The sequence below is a fragment of the Chenopodium quinoa genome, unplaced genomic scaffold (genome assembly GCF_001683475.1).
Source record: "Chenopodium quinoa cultivar QQ74 unplaced genomic scaffold, ASM168347v1, whole genome shotgun sequence".
NCBI classification, from domain to species: Eukaryota; Viridiplantae; Streptophyta; class Magnoliopsida; order Caryophyllales; family Amaranthaceae; genus Chenopodium; species Chenopodium quinoa.
Genome location: NW_018742484.1, coordinates 7,833,996 through 7,859,639, shown reverse-complemented (window position 1 = coordinate 7,859,639; position 25,644 = coordinate 7,833,996). Strand labels below are relative to the sequence as shown.

The 25,644-nt window shown below is 33.6% G+C and overlaps 2 protein-coding genes, 1 long non-coding RNA gene and 1 pseudogene across 4 annotated transcripts; all 4 read right to left on the bottom strand.

Annotated features, from left to right (window-relative positions):
* Positions 1 to 8,119: 8,119 nt before the first annotated feature.
* Positions 8,120 to 12,273, bottom strand: LOC110719689 (mediator of RNA polymerase II transcription subunit 15a-like). Of its 2 annotated transcripts, none has more exons than XM_021898666.1 (7): positions 12,036 to 12,273; positions 11,406 to 11,472; positions 11,263 to 11,321; positions 11,068 to 11,154; positions 10,818 to 10,957; positions 9,140 to 9,197; positions 8,120 to 8,688 (listed from the first exon to the last, which is right to left on the bottom strand). In XM_021898666.1, the coding sequence occupies exons 2-7, from the start codon at positions 11,470 to 11,472 to the stop codon at positions 8,446 to 8,448; spliced, it is 654 nt and encodes a 217-aa protein (XP_021754358.1). In that variant the 5' UTR covers positions 12,036 to 12,273; the 3' UTR covers positions 8,120 to 8,445. The 2 variants fall into 2 exon arrangements, with proteins under 2 accessions (XP_021754358.1, XP_021754359.1); XM_021898667.1 differs by having other exon boundaries at positions 8,120 to 8,649.
* A 364-nt stretch (positions 12,274 to 12,637) lies between these two features.
* Positions 12,638 to 18,907, bottom strand: LOC110719245. The gene is made up of 5 exons (XM_021898144.1): positions 18,640 to 18,907; positions 13,868 to 13,957; positions 13,486 to 13,632; positions 13,148 to 13,379; positions 12,638 to 13,068 (listed from the first exon to the last, which is right to left on the bottom strand). Exons 3-5 carry the CDS (start codon positions 13,582 to 13,584, stop codon positions 12,638 to 12,640), a joined length of 762 nt encoding a protein of 253 aa, XP_021753836.1. The 5' UTR covers positions 13,585 to 13,632; positions 13,868 to 13,957; positions 18,640 to 18,907.
* Positions 13,956 to 16,196, bottom strand: LOC110719688 (annotated as a pseudogene).
* A 5,089-nt stretch (positions 18,908 to 23,996) lies between the features above and the next one.
* On the bottom strand, positions 23,997 to 25,056 carry LOC110719687. The gene is made up of 2 exons (XR_002511153.1): positions 24,806 to 25,056; positions 23,997 to 24,465 (listed from the first exon to the last, which is right to left on the bottom strand). It is a non-coding gene; the product is annotated as an uncharacterized LOC110719687 (long non-coding RNA).
* Positions 25,057 to 25,644: the final 588 nt, after the last annotated feature.

Genomic DNA, 25,644 nt, shown 5'->3' with positions numbered 1-25,644 from the left:
ATTCGCAGACTAATGATTAGACCATTATCAGCAATGAGGAGAAAACAAACCCCTCAATCTCTCTCTACCCACTTTCTCTCTCTTCCCATCCAATTCCTCTCATGAGAGGTTTTTTTTCTACACCAATGCTCTAAAAAAAAAAAAAACTCTTCATCACTTTATCCTCCACTATTTACTATACCCCACCATAAATACACATATTTAACTTTCCAATACAATTAAAAATATGTAATTTTTTTTTTCATTACATTTTAATTGTAATGTAATATTTTTTAATAATTTATTAATTATTTTTGTAAATTTTTATTTTTTTTGTTTTATATTTGTATTTATTTATATAGTCCAAGTGACTATCAATGCATGTGAGTTGCTCTGATTTTGCATGTGAGTAACTCTGAATTGAAATTCATGTATCATTGCAATCTCTGCAATGAAATTGATGTGTCATGCATGTATATATAGTCCATATGACACTTCAATGCAATCTCTGCAATAAAATTGATGTGTCGTTGCACTCTGAATTGCAATTCGGTCTACTTCGTTGTAACCACTTTCAGTTGCCCTACCAGCTTCGTCATAGCAACTACTCCATTGTATTAAATCAGTTGCCATCCTTCTCCAACGGCTTTCCAAACTCCTCAAAGGTCTTGGCGGCAGGATGTGGGGTCTCTCAACCTGTGCTTGATCATATGCTGCAGATATTTTTCGCCATAGCGCAGCTGCTTTTTGGCTTGTACCAACAATTGCATCCTCACTGAATTGAAGATACAAACCAATTAGAGCTTCATCCTCCGCAACAGACCACATTCGACTTCCTTTTGTTAGTGGTTGGTTTTGATTCACAGACACTCTTGAAGGAGGTGGAGAGTATTGAGGAGTGTCTGGAACATTTTCTTCCATTTCATCATCTAATTGAGAATCAGTGCCTTGATAAACAAGAGGTGAATGTGGTTCATAGGTAGTGTTTTGGAAAGGAGTTTGATGAGGTGTTTGTTGTGTTGAATTTTGCAAAGAATTGTTTCCAAGCCTTTGTAGGAAAAGCTGAAATCGAGGATTAGTGACAAAATCATCACCCAAATCAGAGAAATGATTAGAAAAATTAGGGTTATTAGGATCCATAAGTTAATAGAGTAGAAAAGTAATAAAGCTTTTTATTTTTGGAAAAAATAAATAAAGCTTTAAACAATAATTAGTAAAAAAATCAACAATTACTAAAAGAACAAAAACTAAATTATATTTTCAAAAAATAAAAACAGCTACAACAGCAATAATATTAATGATAATTATAATAATAATAATGATAATAACAATAATAATAATAATAATAATAATAATATTTTTTTTTTCAGAAAAACGTAAATAATAATTATAATAATAAGAAGTGAGGATTAGGAAATTAGTGAATATAGGAGATTTTTGGTGTTTTTGAAAGTATATCAAAATATATCAAAATGCATGTCTATTTATAGAGAAAAAAATTTTATGGCCGTTGGTGAATTTTTTATTTTTTATTTTTATATTTTTAACGGCAATATTACCGTTTTTTTTGAATATAACCGTTGGGAAAAAGAGAAAAATCTGATTGGCTCAATTACATGGGACTGACGCGTGTCGCCTCCTCATTCGTTGCTCTGATGCGCGCCAGTACCCATGCATTTTAAATTTTTTTTGCTGGCAACGAAACCAAACGGCGTTGTTTTTGATGCATGCAGCACCAAAACACGTCGTTTTGGTTCTTTTCTCAGCAAATTGAAGCAAGTGGCGTCAGCAGCTCGTGGGCCCCACACAATCACTATTCATTCTTAAATCCCCTCAAGTTATGAGCGTTTTTCATTCTCCTCAAGGATGAGAGGAATTATCCTCATTGTTGTAGAGTACGGTTTTTTTTTAACACCTCAAGTTTCTCTCGTGAGGGTTTTTTCACTCACTGCTGGGAGTGCTCTTAGTGACTCGTTGAAATAATTAAGCTGGCAATTATAATAACAAGTTCAGAAGCTCGGAAGTGCGTCAAAACAAAAAAAAAAAAAAAAAAAAAAAAAAAAAAAAAAAGAGAGAGAGAGAGAGCGCGCTCGGAAGCGCACAAAACGCGTGCACGATTTTCAAGGTAGAAATTCATATAATTTACATTTTGTTGGAGTCTAATTCAGTAATTCAACACACCAATTATATTACGCATTTAAAACATAAAAGTAGAAATAATGTTGAAACTAGGCCGGAACCCCCCAAATCACGGGCATCTTGGCTCGAAACTAAAAGTTTAATTGCTCTAACCAATATGTTAATCATAGCAACGCATTAAACATAAAACCTTATATTTAAAGTTTTGGGGTGGGGGGTTAATATGGTGGGGGTAGGGTTTTTTATGGGATTTTAGGGTAGGGGATGGTGGTTTTGGGGTGAGGTTTGGTTAGGGATGTCAACGGGGCGGGGTAAATTGGATGTTGGATTTTCCATCCCCATCCCCGCTTAACATTCTCATCCCCATTCCCGTGGTGGGTCCGAAATTCATCCCCATTCCAGCTTCAACGGGTACAATTTCAAAACCATCCCCGCGCCCACCCCCCTTGAATATCCACCCCCACTTAATCTCCACCCAAGACCCGCCTAATTCCAGCCTCCCAAATACAACAATACTACGTAATATACTAACAAAGATTGCAATAAAAGAAAAAAAAAATCATTGTTAATATTAAATTTATTACAACATATTACATTTAATTATTTACTACTTTATTTAATTATTTTACATAATTTTTTTAATATAAATATAAAATAATATAAAAGTATACAATTTTTCTTTTAAAAAAAAATATAGAGATGTGGGTAGGGGTGAGCAAACCAGTCAAAATTTTAGGATTCAGACCCGGAACTGGTTGGGACTGGGTCCTAAAATTCGGAACCGGTACAACCGGGTCCTAAAATTTAGGAATTGGAATTGGTTCCACCGAGTACTGCTTCCGGTTCTGGGTACTCACTTATATACATACTTATTAAAATATAATACAATTCATAATATTTTTTGGTTTATTTTAATTTTTAGCGTTTAATACTTATATTTTTATATGCATTAAGCTATTTTATTTATGTTAGACATTAATATTTTTTATTTAATTTTATTAACTAGATACATTTAACATATTTTGTTTTTTAAAATATATTTAGTCAAATATATGTTAGGTAACCGGGTACCTAACCGGTTCGGTTCTAAAAAATTGAGAATTGAAATTGGAACCGGTTGCAACCGAGTCCTTAATTTATTACCCAGAATTGGAACCACCGGATCGAATTCTGATTCCGAAACCGCCGGTTCCGATTCCAATTGCGGGTACTCGGAATTTTTGCCCATCCCTAGATGTGGGTATGGGGTGGGGATGGGGCGGGATTGAAGTGGGTCAGGGCGGGGATGGGGCGGGTAAAACCTAAAATCCATCCTTGCCCCATCACCCATATATGGTTTCATCCCCAACCCTGCCTCACCACCCACCAAACCGGGATCCATCCCTGCCTTAGTGGGGCAGGTCTCCTTTTTTGACCCGCCCCACTGACATCCCAAGGTTTGGTAATAATTAAAAAAAGTTAAATTTTTTGTTTAAAGAAAAAAAATAAATAATATTAAAAAAACACCCATCGCCCAAGCCACCGTCATCCCTGCCACGCGACTCTGGCCAGCCAGCCCCCAACCCCAGCCACTGCTCCAACGCGCGACCAACCCTTTCCCCTCCCCTGAACCACCAATCCCCCCCCACGAAAATGGAAACACTGGCAGTCCTTAAACCATCCCCCAACCCTCGAATATTCCTTTCTCGTCCCAATCCCAACTTCCTCCCCGTCCCCTGTCCCTTTTCCGGTCGCGTCGACCTTCCCTGTCCCCCATTCCGACCGTGTCGTCCTCCCTCGACCTCCCCTACCCGTTTCCTGGGGTCTGGTTTGGTAGGTTTTTTATTTTTCGAAGGGGGTTTTGGGGTTGGGTTGGCTGGGGTGGGATCCCGGTCGGCGCGGTGGTCTTTGGGTGGTGGTGGTTTCGGGTCTGGGTAGGGTGGTGGTTCTGGGGTCTGGGTTTGGGTGGTGGTTTTTTTTATTTGATTTTACTTCTTTTTTTTATTATTTTTTTTTTAATTTTGGATAAATAAAGTTATGACACGTGTAAATTAAACTTAATAAAAAAAAAATACCTCTTCAACCGGTTATTGGTCACTCGGGACCATTTTGAGCGGATTGGGTATAAAGGTCAGATTATTTAAAAATAACCCAAATGTGGGATTATTTTTAGCGGACGCCCCAAATGTGGGATTATTCCGGACAATTTTTCCTTTTTTAATATTATTATTTTTCTAAATTTTTTTTAAGTTTTTATTTTTATTTTTTTAATTTTTCAACCAATCACATGGTGACATGTGTCCCATTACATGTTATAATGACTGGGTGATCGGTTGTAACCATTTTATGCGAATGACCCCAAAATTCAGATTATTTAAAAAATAATCTATAATTGGGAATTTTTGAGTGAACGGACAAAAGTTGAGATTATTTTTACCATTTTTTTCTTTTGTTTAAATTGCATTAACTTTTCCTTTATAATGAACAAGATATACGAAGTACTTCTTGAAATTTAATCTCAAACTTAAGCTCTTTACAATTTGACAAGTCTTGATTTTAATAACTGTAACACCCCCAAATCTTCCCCTATGGAAATATTAGTATAATACATATAATTATACCGTTGAAATAGACTTAAGCGTATTACAGCCGCGTGATTATGCAAGACTACTCAAAATACTTAACTCAATAACAAAACTTGCAGCGGAAAACTCAACTTTATTTTATTAATACTTCTAAAAATAGTAACATTGTTATGAGTACTCAAAATAAAGACAAAACCAACATTCCTAAACTAGGTGAAGCAAAGCAAAGCAAATCTCAGGACTCCCATATGTTCATTCATGACTCCATCTGAAAATAGTCAACACTACTTACCATTAAGGTAAACAAGGCGAACCAAAACAAATAGGAAATACGAATTAGTAAAATATGCTAAGTACGATAAGTGCAAGATAAGTAAACTCAATTTATTATCAAACATGCTTTTAAAATCAATTCCAATAATTCCAAATCATAATTCAAAACCAATTCCAAACTCATAATTCAAAACCAATCCTAATAATTCCAAACTCATAATTCAAAACCAATTCTAATAATTCAATAGTAATGATTTATAAAATCAATTCCTCTTTTTAAAAACTCAATTCTCTCCTAAATGTGCACACCCCTCAAGTTAGTATCTTTATATTGAAAGGATATCCTTGAGGAAAGACCCGGTCATACAAAGTCCAAAATCTTATCAGCCAAATCTGCATAGTGGGATTAATATAATCATGCTTGTAAAGCTTTAATAAATAGTTCAATAAATCCTCATAAATTTCCTCCGTTGAATAATATCAACCTTTATAATAAAATAATTCAAAATTTCTTTATATTTAATTCAACATACTTTTAAAATCATCCTTTAATAAATACTTGAGAATTAAATCTCATATTAATAACTATTCAAAAATCAATAACTCTTCCTTTTAAGATCAAAACCTTTTATTTAATTCAACAAGCTTTTCAAATCAATTCCTTTATTTAAACATGATAAGTAATTCAAAGTTTCAAACCATTCAAAACATGATATTGAAATCAATCCTTCAAATATAAAATCTATATTAAAATCAATACCTCCAAACATACTTTATTTCATAAATCATAATTCAAATCAATTTAATTCAATCACCAATAAAATCATATAAAACATTATATCCAAACCAATCACTTTCAAAGGTATATAGCCACCTAAACGTACCTTGATTCCGAATCTCAGTCAACACTTCGCACTTTCAAAGTTCAATCACGAATACACCTTGCAATTAACATAACCATAAGATTATCACAACATCTTTAGACATAAACCAAAATCTAATGTGCATGGACTATAAAACTCTTTTTAAAATAATACTTTAATATCAAAGTATAGCTTTGAAATAGGTATTTATATTTTAGAAAACTTACCATGAATAAAAAAAAAAAGGAATAGGGTTAAAGAGAATTGAATTCACTATTGGAAAGAAAAGGCAGAACTTGTAGAGGCTATAATTTCTTCAATATAACTCAGAATTGGGTGATTCTTGAACCTAACCTCAAGGAGTTTTTGAGTGGAATAGTTTTATGTGAAATAGCAAAACCCTAAAACTGATCAGAATTGCTCGAAAATTGGCTCCAAATATGTACGGGTTGATTTTCTTTTACAAATGAGGAGAAGAAAAGTAGAAAAAGGTTTAGGGAGAAGAAAAATAAGGGAGAAGAAGAGAATTGGGTTTTGGTGTGAAGAATATGAGAGGTATGAGGTGGTATTTATAGGCTCATGAATGAAAGAATTAAGGAAAGATTTTTGTAGGAAGAATTATGGTAACTGTAGTTTACGAAATTACTTGGAAAAGAGAGTTTAAGAATTAAGGAAGGTTTAGTTTAGGGTGATTAAGAAATAAAGAAGTAAGGTAAGTAGCTTGATCATGAAATGGAAGATGGCAAGTGAGCTTGCTTGGACAATAATCAATAAGGATTTAAGGCAAATAAATTGTATGATCAAATCTTTGTGAGATGGAAAGTAGGAATTAAGGAAATAAGGAAATTTAAAGAAGATAATTAAGATAACTAAAAAAATAATTAACCCAAAATTAGGGTGGCCGAAAATATTGAGCATATCCATGCTCATATTTTCGAACCTCCACTACTAATTTTAGGGAAATATTTGCTAGATTTTTAAGGATTAAAAATGATTGTGTAAATAATATCTTTTGTAGAAAATAATTAATTAGAAAATATTAACTTAAAACTAACTTAATTAATTAAGAAAAATCAGATTTTCTACACTTAGAAAATCCGAAAATCTTATTAATTAATTTAGGAATTTCGGCCCTTTAATTTATAAATAGGAAATATAATTTTATTTTATTTTTGTTAATTAAAATATCCAAAAATATATACTACCTCCTTTTCTGAAAGTTCGACTCACTTACTATAGATTCCCCTTATGATAAAATTTTAAAATATCAACTTTTAAAAAAATGTACTTATACATAGCCGAATTTATTAATGGTCAAAGATACTCATTGGAGACTATGCAAATGCAAAGTGTGTCGAACTTTCAGGACCAGAGGGAGTATATTTTTCGATTTTAATTAAATATTTAAATGAATAATTAATCTTATCCAAAATCCAAAATATTAATTAAGTTTTAAAAATGTTTTTGGCGCCAAAATTCAAATATCATTTTGGCTCCAAAATTCAAATAGAATTTAATTTACTAAAATACCCTTTTTAGAAAATAATTAATAATTAATATCATTTCGGGGTTTTCTGAGATGTCATGCGGAAGAGTTACGTCACCAAGATTGTATCCTTGACGCCAATACGTGCAAGCAAACGGAAGCTCCGGTTGTTCGGAGTTCCGCCTCCAACGCTCAAGTTAGTACCGGGTGGAGTGTAATAAATGCGGAAAAGTTAATATAGAAGATCTTCTCAGATTCCGAGATCTGGTGAATCACTATAGAGAGTGATTGTTGTAATGAATAGGAGTGATGTAAGAATTGAATGCCCCCCCCCAAGGTAATAAATTCCCTTATATATATAGGGCATGGGAGTTAGTTCCCTTATCCTAGGTTATTTAACCTAGGTAATTGGGCTGCTTTGTTTTTTACGGCGCCTCGGGATTTCCCTAATGATGGGGGGATGTCACGTGTCAGCCACTGATTGGTCCCATCGGAGCAACTCTTTGGGTGGCACGTGTCACCTTCTGCCCCGGGCGAATATGTACTAATTATACTATATATTGTATCATCATATAATTTTTATACAACATAAAAAAATTTCAAGATCAATGGATCTCAATAGCTAATTATGTTTAAAAATTAAGTTTTGGGTTAAACTGCTCAATTTGGCTTACTTCGCCAGGAATCTGTCTATGCTTAAGAGATGCTCACAAGCTGTTACATGATACGGAATACTTTGGAATGGTAGGAAAAGGCATAAAGGGATTACTCATAGGCATTTGTTGTCGCAACTACAAGTCTATAACACAATAAACAGGATCAAAACCAACTTGTATTAAACCAAATACGAAGTATGAATTACATCTTAAAGCAAAAGGCATTACTGCATAATTGAACCCCTTTGGCAAAAACAAAGTAACAGCTGTACAAGGCAGATTTCAAATTGAAATTGAAGCTGATATTGAAGAAGTTTAACATAGAAAGTGACATTTGCTCTACAGTAAGCAAAAGCAACATCAAATACCTCTCAAGTTTTGAGGCTCCAATATCATATACCAACTATTCCTTTGAGACTATTTTATCATATTACCAACGAGCAAATTCCACCCTTGCAAAATATTTAAAATCCAGCATCAACAGCTTAGTTCCTGTAGTTGCCAAATCGACCTCTTAGCCATGGTTGCCTTGGCTGATTAAAACCGCCACGTACTGCACCACCACTGTTTGTGTGAGCAAAAGTCCTCAACCTCTGCTCTTTCATATTGGCAAACAGTGAATCCAATGTTTTAGGTTTCTGGTTTGGCATCATCTCCCCTCTCTGAGAAGGTTGCTGCTGTTGTCGTTGCTGCGGTTGTTGCCGTTGCTGCTGTTGCTGTTGCTGTTGCTGCAAGAGTTCAAACATCATATCAAGCTCTCACACATACACCCTAAAAAGTCATAAAGATTACATATTCTCAACGTTCAAACATCATATCAAGCTCTCACACATACACCCTAAAAAGTCATAAAGATTACATATTCTCAACTTCCAAGACTTGAACCCAACCTCCATCCTAAATTCAGCTTGCTTTCAAAGGGAAACACATTCTATCACAACTGCACTAAATTGCAAGCTTCCAAATAAAAGATAATAGAGGCACCACATATTATTGTAGGTAGACACTAGACATAGTTTTTACGGAGTACATAGGAAGGTTATCACTAGTTGAAGTTTTTATTGAAGGCAAACCATTCCAAAAGAAAAATGGGTGAAACAGGCAAGGGCCTCAGGTTGGTTTCCTGTATCTTGGCCAAGGTTATCAAAATAAACCATATCTACAAATTGAACCAAATACCTTATGAACATTGCTTCCCATTGATGCATTACCCTGACGTCTCATCGGACCAGCAGCTCTGCAACAAAAGACAACATCACAGAAGTGAAATCAGGTTATCGTCTAATAGAACTCAACTAGGGCAGCAATTACCGCCATAATGTCCCAAATATCAGATGAATAACCAGCGTAGCCCATCAGGAAAAACAGCCATATTCTAAATCCATTATCCAGAGATTTTATACAACAAACCATATTTCAAATAAAGACAAAAATCACGAGCTACAGAATTGCATATAGCGCTGTTCCAGATATGTACTTCCCTTAAGACTTGTAAATGTACGGATAAGATCCAATCATCCAAACCCCCAATACTTGCAAGCAAACTTGAGAAAACAATCAAAGGAAGAAACCAACATGAAGCAATGGCCCTTCATGAGTTCAAACACCTCCAGATGTTGCATGCTACAGGCAAATTCTTTTGAGACGAAGCTCGAAGGATTACTGAATGCTACTTAGTACAATTATGTACTTTCTGATGAATGTACTAGCTTCAATGGGAGATTAAACATAAATGAAGCACGCCACAGCACCGCCAATCACAAACATAACCAGATTCTTAACTATCAGATTACTGTGAAGATAAAGCAACTGCATTCAACTTAGGACACCACATGCAATGCTAAAAAGAGCCTCAACCCATTAACAACCCAGATAATCCATCATAGACTTCCCAAAATTCTTCAAATTTCCCCAAATTGAAGGCTGACAACGTAACAAGCAGGAACAAGTACTACGCATTTACGGTAGAAATAGTTTGTCACAACTGGTGGATATCGGCTGTGACCTACACTGCTACACATAGCCAAGAGGCAATATGCAAATATTAAGCTGATCCAGAAGATGGATCAATAATTAGCAACAAGACAGACAGATCAAGTTGCAACTTGAGTTTTGCAAAAGCATGGCAGGTTCTAGATTGTGCAGCAGGTTTGAAGTTGGGCATAAAGCGGTAAAATATGGAATTGTACTGACAAGGGAAAGTAAAACAGGCAAGCTAACAGTGCAAGAAAGGCCAATGAATCCTCAAAATGGCAAATCAGACAACTCAAAGCAGGGGGTGCAAATAAATGAATAACTCTGTCAGGAGGATAACAGAACAACCCCTTATAAACTATCATTTCCCCCAGCAGCAAATTACTGTTGCACATACTCTTGACCTGTCCCCAAAGGATAATTCAACAGCTCCAAAATTGAATAAAAACCACGTATCTTTCCACAATGATCCAGCATCAACCCCTAACACCTAACCTCAAACCAATGGACATCCCAATAGTTAGCTTTACAGAACCTTGCCACCATTATCAAGGTATTTGAGACCATAAGTAAACGCGAAAGCTAACCAATTCAGAGGCCCTTATGCATTTAGCAGATGAGTAATTTAGGTGCAGAGATGCTACATGGGCCTAAGAACCAATAAGGTGTATTTAAAACTCAACGGAGACCATTCAAGACCCTCTGGCATTTGGAGCAACACAGCGAAATGTTCTTATTATATAACCGGAACCAGGTGGAAGGGTCAAGTATAACAGAATCATGATTTACCTGCCAAGCAATTATTGAAGAAACCTCATTATAGTCCCAATATTAGACAATACTATAAATGGTTGGCACCCATAAAAGGTACAGACAACCTTACCTTGGTCTGTTCCAGTTAATGGCCTTGCTACGATTAAAACCTCCATTGCGAAAGGGGGCAGCCACTGCCTTCCGAGCAGCATCAGATGCCAAAGGGAAACTATTTCCCTGAAAATTGGACCTTTTCTGAGCAAGAACCCCCTGAACATAACAGCAAACAGAAGGCAATATTCAAAAAAGTGTATCACACAAGAAGATTTAGGGTATGGGGATGATTTCAAGAGACCCAAGAAAAAGTTATTAGCACCAACCTGCCTAAGAGTAGACCTTGAATCCATATATTGTCGCATCTTCAAAGCTCTAGCTTGTTTTTCATTAGTAGGTGTCCTAGTTTTATTCTGCAAACCACATTTGGTAAGGGGAAATGTCATTCACCTAGAATTATCTGATAATGATTACCATTTAACAACAAATAAAAAAAAGCACTAGTCAATAACGAGCCATACCGAAACCCTCTGCTTCTTGGGTTTGCCAACATTTGTTTTGGACATCTTAATGATATCATCTGCACAAAATTACAACTTTATTAAAATAGCCCAATGAAATCATCTCAAAGATGCGTCATTTGTTGATGAACTACAGACATTACCTAAACTCATATCCATTTTTTTCTCAGTTAGAGCAATAGCCTCGGTTGTAAGCGGTTTCGTAGCCATCTGAAAAGAACATATAAATCAATACTAGGTTTGGAAAATAACATCACATTTAATCAGGAAAATCTTAGGGTTTATAGCACACAAAGAGGACACAGAAATATTCAACAATCTTTTCTCTTTTCAAATCTATATTCCATACTTCAGAAATCACAAAGAATTTCAAAGTTAAATTATATTCCATACTACCAAACTCCAGATGACGGCATAAAATCAAGAAATCACAAAGAATTTCAAAGTTAAATTATATTTTGGAATATAATCGACGCATCAGCTAGTGAAAGAAGCAAAGAGCACCATAAAACACAAAATTAAGCAAGAAACAATCATAAATCGGGAAAGAATCCCATTTTCAATTGCAATAAATAGCCTAACACTTCTTTCTACAATTTCCACAATTTCAGTATTCTGCCTTAATTAGAAATCGCTAAACAAACCCTAAATTTTTGTTGATATCCATAAGAATTATAACAAGGTTACACAATAATAATCCTTCAACAAAGATGAATCAAATCGTGATAAAGCTGTATGAAACCCTAATTTTAAAGAAAAGAGAGGACGCAAACCTGAAATCGCAAGAGTTTGAGAAAGAAAAGACGTTAATCGGTTAATCGGAGAGATTTTGATTGAAATTGACGAGAATTTGAGGAAGAAAAGACGTTAATCGGTTAGTCGGAGAGATTTTGATTGAATTTAGAGTTTCGTAAAATTTAACGAAATAGGAGAAAGCGGGCAAAATCAAGTTTTATAGGATGTCTGGAGAACAAGAGCGGTTTATCGCAAAAGGGTATGGAAGAAGTTTCGTAGCGATAGAGAAGTAAGATATCAAGCTTATCAACTAAGGCGCGGTTTAGTTCACCTTATTTTTACTTATTTCAGAAAAAATAAGTTCAGAACAGATCAGAAAAAATAAGTTCAGATCAGAAAAAATAAGTTCAGTTCAGGAAAAATAAGTTCAGATCATATCAGATCAGAAAAAATAAGTTCAGATCAAATTATTATTATTATTATTATTATTATTATTATTGATTTATGATGTATCGGATTTGATTTTATCGTTTGTTTGAACTAGCAACATTGTCTATGTTATTAAATAGCACAAACAATAACGATAATAATTAAAATTTCATTATAAGCTCCAAATCATAAACGTTTACAAATATAATTTTCATTTCAAGACGTTCCAAATTTCATTCGCTATATTAAGTTGTACTTCTTTCATTACAGCTTTACGATTCTCGTTAAACAAATCATAATCTGCTCTTGGTTCGATTTCTATACCACTATCAATGGGTATATCCAACTCATGTAATCGAATAAAATTGTGAAGTGTGAATGTAGCAACCATAATTGTCAATTGATGTTTAGTGTCCATTTGTGGCATCATTGTCAATATTTTCCATCGACCTTTTAATTTTCCAAAACATCTCTCGATCGTTGTTCGAAGTGAAGAGTGAAGATAATTAAAAAGTTCAAGCATGCCTTGTGGTGGTGGACCATTTCGAAATTCAGGCAAATGGGTTCTAATATCTTTTTCTTTTATTGGACTCAAATATCCAACGGTATTCGGATATCCAGAATCTACTAGATAATATTTTCCTGTTACAAAATAAAATTATACAGCATATTAGTATAGTGTCATGTATGGAGTAAAAACATACACTATTTTAAATTATACCTGGAGGTGGATGGGGAAATCGAAATTCTGGTACAGTTAAGCAATGGTTCCATACAGTAATATCATGAGCACTACCTTCAAATCCAACGTTGATAAACGTGAAAAGCCTATCAAAGGAACAAGCAGCCAAAACATTCCATGTTTTTTTTCCTTTACGCCCTCGGTGTGCCACACCATCATCATCGCTTACAACTGCATTTATATGAGTCTCATCCAATGCTCCAACACAATCCTAATAGTTCATTAACATTTAGGATACATTTTATAAGTGATTATATATTGCATATGCATAAAATAATATAATGACAATGCAAGATAATAATAATGTTTCTTAATACCTTGAAATATGGCCAATATTTTGTGTTGTCACCTTTTTTTTTTGGCACCACGGTCAAACTTTGGTATGGTCTCATGATCTCGGTAGACAAATGAACCATTGCTTCCAGTACTTGTTTAAAGTACAACCCAATTGTTGCAATAGAGTGCTGAAATCGACCGGCAGCATCACAATAAGAACTGCCTTTAGCCATGATATATAAAAATATTCCTAATTGCTCAGCCACAGATATGTAACGACCATCCGATAATAAATTTTTATTTTTCATGCAAGCAACAAGATCCACAAATATGTTTCTATCTAATCTCAATTGTTCTTTGCATAAATCAGGATGGGCATGTAGTAGTTTGTTTATGTATTCGCTACCAGATTCTCCACCTAACCTTAGAGGCAATCTCTCAATTGGTGTAAGAAGTCTCTTTAGCTCTTCCAATGCGATAATTGTCAAGCACATTGGAAGTGTGTTATCCATTCTACAACATAAACCAACAAAATACCAACATTATTCAATTTGTAAAATAAAATCAACAATGACTTTTAAAATAAAAGCTAAAGCTTCTTAATTAGATCACCTGAAAAGCAATAGCATCATATGAATCTACTTAAACCTAAAGGTCAGAAAAAATAGTAGCTTCATATGTGGAACCTTAATTAAAACTAGAACAACATCAAATAGCTAACAAAGAACATATGAAAGTGCAAAACAAGTCATAGGAAAACATAATCCAAAGTTAACTTCAAATACTCATCTCCCCAAAAAACTAATTAAGGACCACCCAATGTTGGATCTTGAAATGTTGTCTTCAAATACATGATCTTCTGATCATCAGTACGGAGACCTAAGAAGAAATCTGCATTATCGCCATGATGAAGAAAATTCATACATTGGTAAATAAATCTTTCTCCTTGTTAAACAATAGCCTCAATATTGTATAGAGCATCTGAGATATCTTTATACTTATTACCACTCCCTTGCTTACAATTAGTTTCAATAGACATTTTCAACAACTCTATACAAGAGTCAATGTTACTACTCTTGTTTTTTTTTTTTAAGTTTACTAGTACACCCATCACTCTTACGTTTCCCCAACGAGGTACTTTTAGGAGGTGAAATGCTCTGTTCATCATCCGAATTATTTATTCCCCTACTTATTTCCATATCTCCTATATTTTCATCACTGTCCCCGGACCTTTCCTCATTTTCTTTACCAATTTGTTCCCCACCTAATCCGAGAGAAAAACTCCATTTGCTAGTAGCAAAAGACCTGAAAAAAGTGCCCGTAACTTCTCTAGATGAGGCAATGGTCTCCTTAGGAATCTCGCTGGCAGACCTTTCTGTTTCTGTATAAATGCACAAAACTTCGATTAAATAAATTTTAAAATAAACTAGTATTGTAGAGGTCATAATGCAACAAAATGGATAAACAAAATGTCGTACCTTCACAAATATATTCCACCTATCATCTTGTTCAACTACAGGACAACCAGTAATAGGATCAAATGTAAGACCGGTCCAATTGAGTTCCATTTCATTCCAAATTTTGAACCTTTTCCTTAAATCATCCCAATGATTTCTTGCTTGTTTAATGTTGAAATTCTTCCCACTTTTAACGTTCAAAGTACTCACTATTCTATCCCAATTAACTTTTGATAGTCCACCTGCTTTCATCTCCAAGCATATGTCCAAAAAAATTTATGTTATGTCATCAGACCATGCTACCCTACCAGCCATTACACTATGATCAAGAGCACTTTAAAATTATTAGTTTCATGCATGGAGGATACAGATAATCAAAATAAGTACATAAATATATACGTTACGTTTCTTCTTCATCAAAAAATATATACGTTCCACTTCTAACATCTATTGAGAAACTAGGACCAAATAACCAAGGACATAGATTATCATCAAATTGCCCATTAGCTGAGTTGGTTGGTTAGAGCGTCGAGCTAATAACGCGAAGGTCCCAGGTTTGATCCCTGCATGGGCCATATTTTTGGTTTTCTCACAATCCTCTTTCTATTATTTTGCAATTTATTTTTATTTAAAATAAATAAATAAATAAATAGGTTTTCAGAACTAGTGGTGTAAATTGTAATGGTTACATCACATCAACCGCAAAGTTCACGCAAGCACAAAACAAGAGTTTACCGAATTTTATAATTTAATTTTCCATTCCTCTTCAATATAACAATTTCCCTAAAATAAAAAAAAAAAAACAACCATAAAAACCCGAAAACCCTAATTCCCCTCCCCTTTCATTTCTCTTTTCTCTCTCCTCTCCTCTGCCTCTTTTCCCTTTCTCTCTCCTCTCCTCCTTCCTCCTTCTCCCCGTAATATCTCTTTACCTTCCTCCTCTGATATCTTTTCCTTCTCCTCTCTATTTTCGATTGAGTTCTCCTCCTCCTCTTTTTCTCTTCTCTCTCATCAACCACTAACCAAGCCGCCATTAACGAAGCATCTATTGTCATTTTTAAAGGTTTTTAAGGTCAATTTCGACCAAGAAAACTCTAAAGCTAGAGGTTTCTTGGTCGAATTTGGCCTTATTAACCAAGTTTGAGGTGAAGTTCGAACCTATTTCAGATTTTGAGGTAAGATTTCGTGATTTTAATTTATTTTTTTTTAAATTGTTGAAATTCGATTTTTGGTTGGTTTTTGTGGTAGGTTTTGGACGGTTGGGGTGGTGACGGTGGTGGTTTGGGAGGGTTGAGAATGCCGAGGTGGGGGTGGTGGTGGTGGGGATCTGGGATTTGTGGTTAATTTCGAACGGTTTGGGTGGTTTGGGTGTTTTCGGGGGTGGTGGGTGCGTGTGGTGGGTATGTGCAGTGGGTGCGTGTGGTGGGGATGGGGGGCTGGTGGAAGGGTTGGTGCGTGTGGTGGGTGTGTGTGGTGGGTGTGTGATGAAGTGATGATTGTAGACGAAATTATACTCCGTAACTACGTAGTATGTAAAATTATAAGTTCAATTATAATTATAAGTATTGAAGTATTGTATCAACTACACGTAACTTCCATCAAGTTATAAGTTCAATTATAAGCTCCCAAATGTATACTTCGTATGTATGTAAAATAAATTCTGAAATTATTCAACTGTAGGCTATAGACGCCCAACAGATGAAGTGATGATTGTAGATGAAATTATGAAAATATAATAAAAAAAATAATAAAGAGTTAAGGTATTTACCTGTCAACGAGATTGTACACGAGCAAACTACTACAATGACCAACAGAAGGACAAAATTTGGGAGAGATTGATGTGTTGTAGGTAAGAGATATTGCAATACGAAAAAATATATATATACACAAAAAAAACTGTAGTACCAAACTACCAATACTCCCAATTAATATTTTTGTCACCCAATTCAGATTTCTAGAATTGACTGACAGTAAAATTACAGTACCGAGAAACCCAATTCAGATTACAGAAAAAGTAATTCAAAATAAAAAAAATAGTGAAGAGTAGCAACAATGGTGAAGAGTGTAAAGTAAGCACAAAAAACAGAGAGGAGAGAGAAAGTGTGAGTACAGAAAAAGAGATAGACAGTTGTTATGGAAAAAAAAAGCAAGGTCAAAATCTGGAAAAGTGAAAAATTAAAGAACTAGAAAACAAAGTAAAAAAATAATTAAATCATTCCAAAAGGTTAATTAAAATAAAAATCATTTATATGCTGCATTTGCTACATGAATTGAAAAGCTAAACTTATATAGCTGAAAATAAGGTTAATTATGAATCATTTTCCTTACCTTGAAGTTAAAAACATATATGCGTGTAAGTGGTCATATTCGGACTTGATTTACTCGAATAACATACAATCCCATCGTTTATTTATCTATTTATTTATTTGTTACTAATGCATCAAAAAATCTTAAATTTTTTGGAAAAGAGACCAAAATTGACCCATTATCACTCTCTCTATGGGTTGACTACGTTAGAAAATAAGGTGGTCAGAGTGGTGATAGAACTCTTTGCCTGAATAAGCTTAAACAATGAAGACTGAAGAGTCGTAAATTTCATGACTGTTGCTTATAATTTACGCATTTTTAGCCTTAACCTTGGTCTGCAAGCAATAGCCCAGGGTGACAAAAAAATTAACAATACGTACAGTTACATTTATGGGTACTTGTGTGTTTTCTGCCCTAAAATTGACCACATTTATTATGTTGTGATCATTGAATAATGCTGTCATCTTTGATTCTTTGAACATACATACATGTTCAGAATTGATTCCTCAGTGACTAAACCATCTATACTAGTGAAATTGATATGTACAAATTTTACGAGTAGAAATCTCGCGTTTGATCTTAATGAATGAAAAAATGTAAATGTTTCGTTTTTAACTTGTTTATATGAACCCTAGCGACACGAATTCCGTAGCTACATCTGCTTTATTTTTTCTATAATCTTTCTTCATTAGGGTGGTAATGATGATTTCAAGTTTATGGAGTTGTTTGATTTGTAGAGTACGTGTTCTTAGTTTTAGTTTTGCAATTTGGTCTTACAATTCTCTACTCTATAGTTCAACACTTCAACTCTTATACTACGTACAATTTTACCAATTTTAATTTTCACACTATTCCAAACCTTTATCACTCAATTCCAGTGATTCCACGACTTTTCTAAACTCAACCAAACAGTCCACATTTTTATGGGTTCTGACCTTATGAGTAGTAATTTCTTTTATAAGATTAGTATTTCTTTCTCTACAGAAAGCCAGCCCTAAATTCCATAGACTAACGACAAAGTTGTTTTGGTTATTTGGGCATTTTAATTTTCAATCGGACACATTTTCTACTTTTGGAATTTCACAAATAAATTATTTTATATTTTAAAAAAATAGATGTTCTATAGCTTATTGTGATACTTTTGGAGTATCATTCACACCACAATCTAGTTAATATGATTATATGTTTTAAACAAGTGATGTTAAAAACTAACTTGATTTGAAACAACTAAGAGTGAGTTAGTCTATTATTTGATCAACTCATTGTAATTTGTAAAAAGTCAACAATTTCGGGCAATAGTGTGTGTAACCGTGTAACACCAATATAGTGCAAACAACTCATGCATGAAACAACATTAAAAAATGTAGTACCAATCTATTTTGTACGAGTATCATTTTAATTTATTTTTTTTGGCACTTTTAATTTACTTACGGAGTGTAATTCGTGCGTGACCCAAATCATGTCTTCCAAGTTTTAATAGAGGAGCCTAGCGCTAACATGGGTCGGAAGAACCTATGAGAGGTTCCAACTCGGTACAGTCATTTTCTGTATATAAAAAAAAAGGTTCAATAGAGAAACAAATGAATAAAAAAACACTTAAACACCCTAAACAAGTTAAATATAAAAGCTTAAATAAAAAAAGGAAAATGAAATCTAATAATCCCACCTTTGCTCCTATCTTCCAGTAACAATCTCACCTTTTGAAATTTTAGAAACAATTCAATTAACAATAATGATATTATTATTATTATTTAATAATAATAATAATAATAATAATACAATATAATAGTAATAATAATATAATAGTAATAATAATATAATATAATATAATACAATATAATATAATATAATAATAATAATAATATAATATCATATAATAATAATAATAATAATAATATAATATCATATAATAATAATAATAATAATAATAATAATATAATATATATAATAATAATAATAATATAATAATAATAATAATAACAATAATAATAATTAAACATTAATATTAATTAACATTAAAAGTAGAATATTGAAATAATTAAAATAAGGTCAAATCAGAAAAAATAAGTTCAGATCAGATCAGATCAGAAAAAATAAGTTCAGATCAAATCAGATCAAAAAAAATAAGTTCAGATTAGATCAGATCAGAAAAAATAAGTTCAGATCAGATCAGATCAGCTAAAATCAGGTGAACTAAACAGCCTCTAACAACAGGACGAGGCTTTTTTTTTTTTTTTTTTTTTTTTTTTTTTTTTAATGAAGTTGGAATATACAGTAGGATAAAAATTGAAAAATGATTCTCTAGTATTATCAAGACAAGGGTCATCGCGACTTGATAAGGTCGTCGTGACGTGACAAGGTATGTCGCGATGTGATAAAAATATTTTATCTCGGTTAGAATTTTTTATCTTTCTCCGATCGTTCGACTTTCTTTTTTTCCTTATAAATAGAGGTCGTTTTTCTTCGATTCGGATCAACACAAATTTCAAAATTTATAATGTTCTTAGCCTTAGTCTAAACACATCTTTGATACATTCCTCGAATACTCCAAACCATACTCGACATTGTTTTAGATCTCGACGTGAAAGGTTGATATTTCTGAGAGTTTGGTCTCAAATCTATATTTATATTCCTATTTAATTTAGTTTATTATTTACTTTATTGATTTCGCTTTCTTGAATTTTAGTAACATGGGTATTGTTTTAATGGCAAGAAAGTTGAGGCATCAAATTAAGTAATTTAATAACTTTCTTTTTAGAATACAAATCATGTTTAGGATAACGCTTTGATTTTGATTATTAGAAATCATGTATAGGATAATGTTTTGATTTTGTTATTAGTAACATGCTAGGATTCTTATTAATCTGTTTAGTATCATGCCAAAAATCTTACTTTTAACGACATTTTTATGACGATGCTTGTGATGTTTTCATGATGATTGTGAAATTAATTATATGTTGCTTAATTATCAATGATTTATTGTTATTGCTTGACCACACCTTTTTTTGTAGGTTTAAAGAGAATTTGTGATTGAAATCACGCCTAATGAGATAATTAATGATTGGATTTAGGTTTAATATGATTTAAATCCAAGTGATCACCAATATTAGATTTAATTGTGCACTAATAATCAACTAACGTAGATTAAACAAGTTTAGGATTAATTTGATGTATGTATGTATGTATGTTGATCAAAAAGCGCGCATGAATATCAATAAGAGTCAAGTAGAGGCATATTTAGAGTGGGTTTGACCTCTTTAAGGTCAATTTCGTAACATCATACCCGAACATTTAGTCATGGTTCCGGACCACTATGGAGTTAGCAATCTTTGTGATTGTGAATGGGTTGTAACCTTCACAATTGTGAACAGTTTACAAGTTCCTAAAACTTGTTGGCAGCTCTTTTTCTCTAACTTATTTTCCTTGGAGCGTCGACATGCCTTAACATGACCCACACGTAGGGTGGAGATGAAAAATTCCCTACACTGGTATAAATACAAAGCAAATATAGTCTAATAGATTTTGAGGATTGAAACTAATAATATTGAAGAGATTTATTTGTTTAGAGAAAAAAAATAAAACTCGTCAAATGTTGGGATAAACATGCATATCTTAGTAGTTAGCAATGCCTCATGAGATTTTTTTGTGTTTTTTTTTTGGCTATATGGTAACTTTCCATTTTTTTGGTGCGTTAAAGTTAACCGCTTGTTTAACGTGGAAGAGTAGTTATGATAGAGCATTTTTTTTTATTAAAATAAAATTTATTTTTTAATTTTTAATTGTGAATAGGAGAGGTAATTTTTAAAATTAAGAAGGATAATTTGGGAATAGTGAAACTTATCACCCAAAAGGCTCTTTCTCTTTGTATATTATTATAGATAATTGTTGTATTACCATATTTTCAAATTATTGCTAAAAAAAAATAAATCTATTTACACAAATTACATCTTGTTCTTTGGTCTTTTTGTTTAGTAAAGATTGTCAAATCACAAATCAATTATACTTAGTATTTAAAAACACAAACCACAAATCAATTATATGCCACATGTCACCACAAATCACTTATATGTCACATGTCATTTCTCTTAACAGTGTGTTTGGATTGAAGGAAATGGAGGAAAAGAAAGGGAAGGGAAATGGAGAGATGGGGTATCTTTCATTTGGATAACAAATGAGGAAGGAAGAAAATTGTAGAAAATTGATCCCTCCAACAATAGACAGATTTGGAAGGAAAACTCACCATTTTTCCCTCCCCTCCTTTTCTCCATGCTCCCTTTCTTCATCCAAACATACTTTTAATCTTTCCTTTTTATAAACCTTTTTTAATATTGAATTTAAAATAAAAGAATTATATAATGTTAAAGTCTTTTTGCATTCCATAAGTTGCAAATTTAAGTAAAAAAATGAAATGTTTATTTCCACCATAATAAAATAAAGTTGAACTAATTAGTACACATTACTCCCTCCGTTTCGTATTAATCACAACACTAGGTTGCTCACAAAGTTTAAGAAAATTTATAGGGTAGGGTCTAAAAGAGGATTTTTTTTTTAATATAAAGTATTTGTTAGTAGAAGAGAAAAATAATTAAAAAAAAAGCAGTATAAGTGGGGTTGGTATGAAAGAAAACAATAAAATATTTGTGAAAGGGGGGTTAGTGGGATAGAGAATTATAAAATAATGGTAGGTACTTTTCAAATATAGAAGTGTTGCAATTAATATGAAACGGATGTAAAAGGAAAGAGTTGCGATTAATACGAAATGGAGGGAGTAATTAATATATGAAGTACAATAAAAATAGTCTTTTCATCTCCTAAACAACTTAAAATATAATTTAAACCAATATGTCATTTTATATTCATAATATTCATGTATATATATACCTAACTAAATTCCTTCATCTTCTTCCACAGTTCCACTCTCACACTCTCTTTCTTTTAAGTTTTAACAGTGAATTTCATTAACTTCAATGATCATGAAACAATTACTTCGTATTTTATATCAAAAACTTCAACTATTGAAAAACATATATATATAAATAAGCTAAGTAACAACCTGTGTATCGGCCAAAACGCTAGTTACCTATAAAAAAAAATGTTTGTAACACAAGAAAAATGCAACTTGTCCCCTTGATCAGGCAATTTACATTGATTGGGCACATAACAGACCTTTATAGTTGTTGCCTAGGGCATGCAAAAGGTTTAGCCAAACCGTGAAATTCTTCAGCTATGATAATTCCTTGATTCTTTGTAGTAACACTATTAATTGTCATTTAGGCCTTGTTTGGCAAAACTAGCGGTAGCGGGTAGTTTTTAGCAATCGAATAGCGGGTAGCTATTAGGGTAGCAAGTAGCTGTCAATAAGTAGTGGGTAGAGGTTAGCTGTCAAAGTAACGGTTGTTAGTATGAGTGTTTGGCAAAAGTAGTGGTTGCAATACTAAAATATATTAATAATCATATAATTTTTTTTTTAAAAAGTAAGCAAAAATTAACAAACGCTAACCCACTACTCTTAAACACTACTATTTTTGACGTTTGAGAAAAACTACCTAAACGCTACCTCTACCACTAACCACTAATCACACCGCTACCTTACCAAACACTGTTATTTTTTTCTAGTAGTGTTTTGACTGATCAAAACGCTAATCGCTACCTCGAACGCTACCACCAAACAGGGCCTTAATGATTATGGAGTATTAATAAAACCTTTTAATTCTAAATGTTATCTCAAGAATTTGAGAAGTTACAATCTTTTCATCATCACAAGTTTCCATTTATTACCTTTTTTTTTTTTTTTTTGAAACCAAGCTTCGAATTTTATTAGAGAGTTATCAAACTTTGGGAAAAAAGACTAAGAGAAACAAACTCATTACAATCTTTAGCATCCCATCTTGCTATATTATGAGTTAGAGTATTACCCGCGCTTGACATGAAAAATAGAAAAAGAACTAAAACAGAAAGCCAAACTACAAATATCATCATAAATAAAGCATATAAATAGGAGAGAAACCCTTGGCCTTCGACTTTATAATAGCATCCACTACATTCATAGCATCACTCTCAAGTAAAATGTGATTAAACCCCAGCCTTCTTGCAATGTTCAGCCCGAAATGACACGCTGAACACCTTCTTAATTTCATTTAATTGTTTACGATTTTTAGTAATACACGATACACTCTTTTTTTTATTCACACTAGGATTGTTAACACGCGCAATGAGCGCGTCATATTTAGCAATATTCGGGAAGCACTTTCGGTTTGACCTTACATCACAAAGTTAGTTGTTCGTAGATTAACAACGGAAAATATGTAAACAAATATTATTAGGGGTATAAATGACCGCACACTATTCTTAAGAGTTTTTTTAAAAAAAAGCTAATTATCATTAATGGAGGCAATTAAGTAAAAAAATATTTTAGAAGGTATAATCGTTCAATCACTATTAAGAGTTATCTCATACTTTTTAGGGATCGTTTGATTGGATCATTTGCAATGGGTTGGAATGGAATGAGTTGGAATGGAGTTAGAATTCATTTCATCTAATTTTTTGTTTGGTTGAGTTTTTTAATAATGAAATCTTATACTCAAAGGGTTCTAACTCCACCTTATACTCATGTAATCCCATACCCACCTCCCCCCTTAAGATTCACAATCCATTTTATTAATGAAGTATAGTATCTATTCCAACAATCAAACCAAACAACTTTGGATTAGTATGAGTTTTAGAATCCATATCTCTTTAGTATGAGATTCCATACCAATCCATTCTAATTTAATGAACCAAACACCCCCTTAAAATGTAGGGATACAATACTATCCATAGCTTTCTTATTTCTATTAGACATAACTACATAAGTTCATGTGACTCCAAATCTCCAACCTCTCATCCAAAAATATCTTTGTGTGAGAGTGAAATATTCATCTTTGGGAACAAATCGACAAAAATAATTAAGCACCTTGATTACGTCAAAATATTGTTTTCAAGATTGTGATTCAAAATTTCCATCAAAATTGCCACGCCTAGGAGTGAGCACAACCGGGTACTCGGTCATATTCTCAATACCCGGATCCGGAATCGGTTATGACCGAGTCTCAAGAATTGGAACTGGTCCCAAAACCGGTTAGTACCAGATCCAAGTTTCTTGGAACTGGTCCCGGAACCGGGTACACGGTCTTATTCAAAATCGTAAAATAATGCTAGGATTAGAGCAAGTCAGCAAGCACTAGAACCAGCAAACAGCAGGCTTCCTTGCTTGGATTCCTGTACTAAATTGAAACAATAGCTTTTAGGCTACATACATTTACGGAAACAATAATCAATAAAATCAACATTACAATCTCTTAATTGAAATTTTAACAAAAAAAAATATAAACTATATACTTACAATCTATGAAAAATAGGTTTTGAGCAACCAAATTAATTGAACTCCAATCCACCCACAACTCACTGAACAACTCCTCCCACAAATCACTAGATTGCTCTTCATCCACAATTTCAAATGCAACTAATATTGAATCGAAACTAACAAATTCTACAACCAAGTAATTCTAGGAAAATCATTATTGAAACAAAAAGTGAAAAAAGTGAGAAAAATACTTACGAGTAACGGCGTCTAGTACCGGAGATTCGAAGACGGCCGAGAGAATTAGGGAGGATGAGATTTTGAGGAGAGAGGAGAACGGAGAACGAAAGAGAGATGAGAAAAGGGTGGAGAACGGAGAAACCTAGAGAAGAGTAGAAGACCCTAGAATGCATTGGAACATTGGATGAAATGAAAGATGGAGGCTGGTACTCTGGTAGAAGCGTAGAACCGTAGAAAACCCTAAGTAAATGGGCCTAAATGCCTAATGACTGTTGGGTTTTTTAAAAAAAAAAATTAAATTTTTATAACTAAACTAGTACCGGTTCTGGGTACCCGGTGTGTCTGGATCCGGGACCGGGTACCCGGTTTTGGAACCGGTTCCTACCGGGTGTCTAGTGGGTACCGGATCCGAAATTTTAGGACCCGGTCCCAGAACTGGTTACAACCGGATCCGAACTTTTGGACCCGGTCCCGGAACCGGTGAGACTAGTTTCAGATCCGGACCCGGCGGGTCCTAACCGGTTTCGGGTCTGGTACTGGGTATCCTGGGTCTTTGCTCACCCCTAGCCACAACAAACAAATTCTAAAGTCATTTTTGTCAGGGATGACCTTTGCCCAAAATTTAACTTTGTGATTGACTATTTTGATTTACAAAGAGAGTTACTAGAGTGAAGAGAGCAATTCTTATGGAAAATAAAGGGGAGAAGGAGGTAGAGAAGGGAAAGTCAAAGACGATTGGGAACATAGCGATGAGCTTGGACAACTAGATAGGGAGTAGTCAGAGGACTATTGCTTGAGGAGTAAAAAGAGTGATCTAACTCCAAACAATCCTACCAAATCCAAACTGACACGATCTA

What these genes read in the sequence shown, in the direction of transcription:
- LOC110719689 (XM_021898666.1), bottom strand. Translation starts at nt 11,472, where the DNA reads ATGGCTACGAAACCGCTTACAACCGAGGCTATTGCTCTAACTGAGAAA. An exon ending in ATTAACTGGAACAGACCAAG is followed by an intron (nt 9,198 to 10,817) that starts GTAAGGTTGTCT and finishes CTTTTGTTGCAG; the next exon opens with AGCTGCTGGTCCGATGAGAC. An exon ending in TGGGAAGCAATGTTCATAAG is followed by an intron (nt 8,689 to 9,139) that starts GTATTTGGTTCA and finishes GAACTCTTGCAG; the next exon opens with CAACAGCAACAGCAACAGCA.
- LOC110719245 (XM_021898144.1), bottom strand. Translation starts at nt 13,584, where the DNA reads ATGGTTCATTTGTCTACCGAGATCATGAGACCATACCAAAGTTTGACC. An exon ending in AATATTGGCCATATTTCAAG is followed by an intron (nt 13,380 to 13,485) that starts GTATTAAGAAAC and finishes ATGAACTATTAG; the next exon opens with GATTGTGTTGGAGCATTGGA. An exon ending in ATTTCCCCATCCACCTCCAG is followed by an intron (nt 13,069 to 13,147) that starts GTATAATTTAAA and finishes ATTTTGTAACAG; the next exon opens with GAAAATATTATCTAGTAGAT.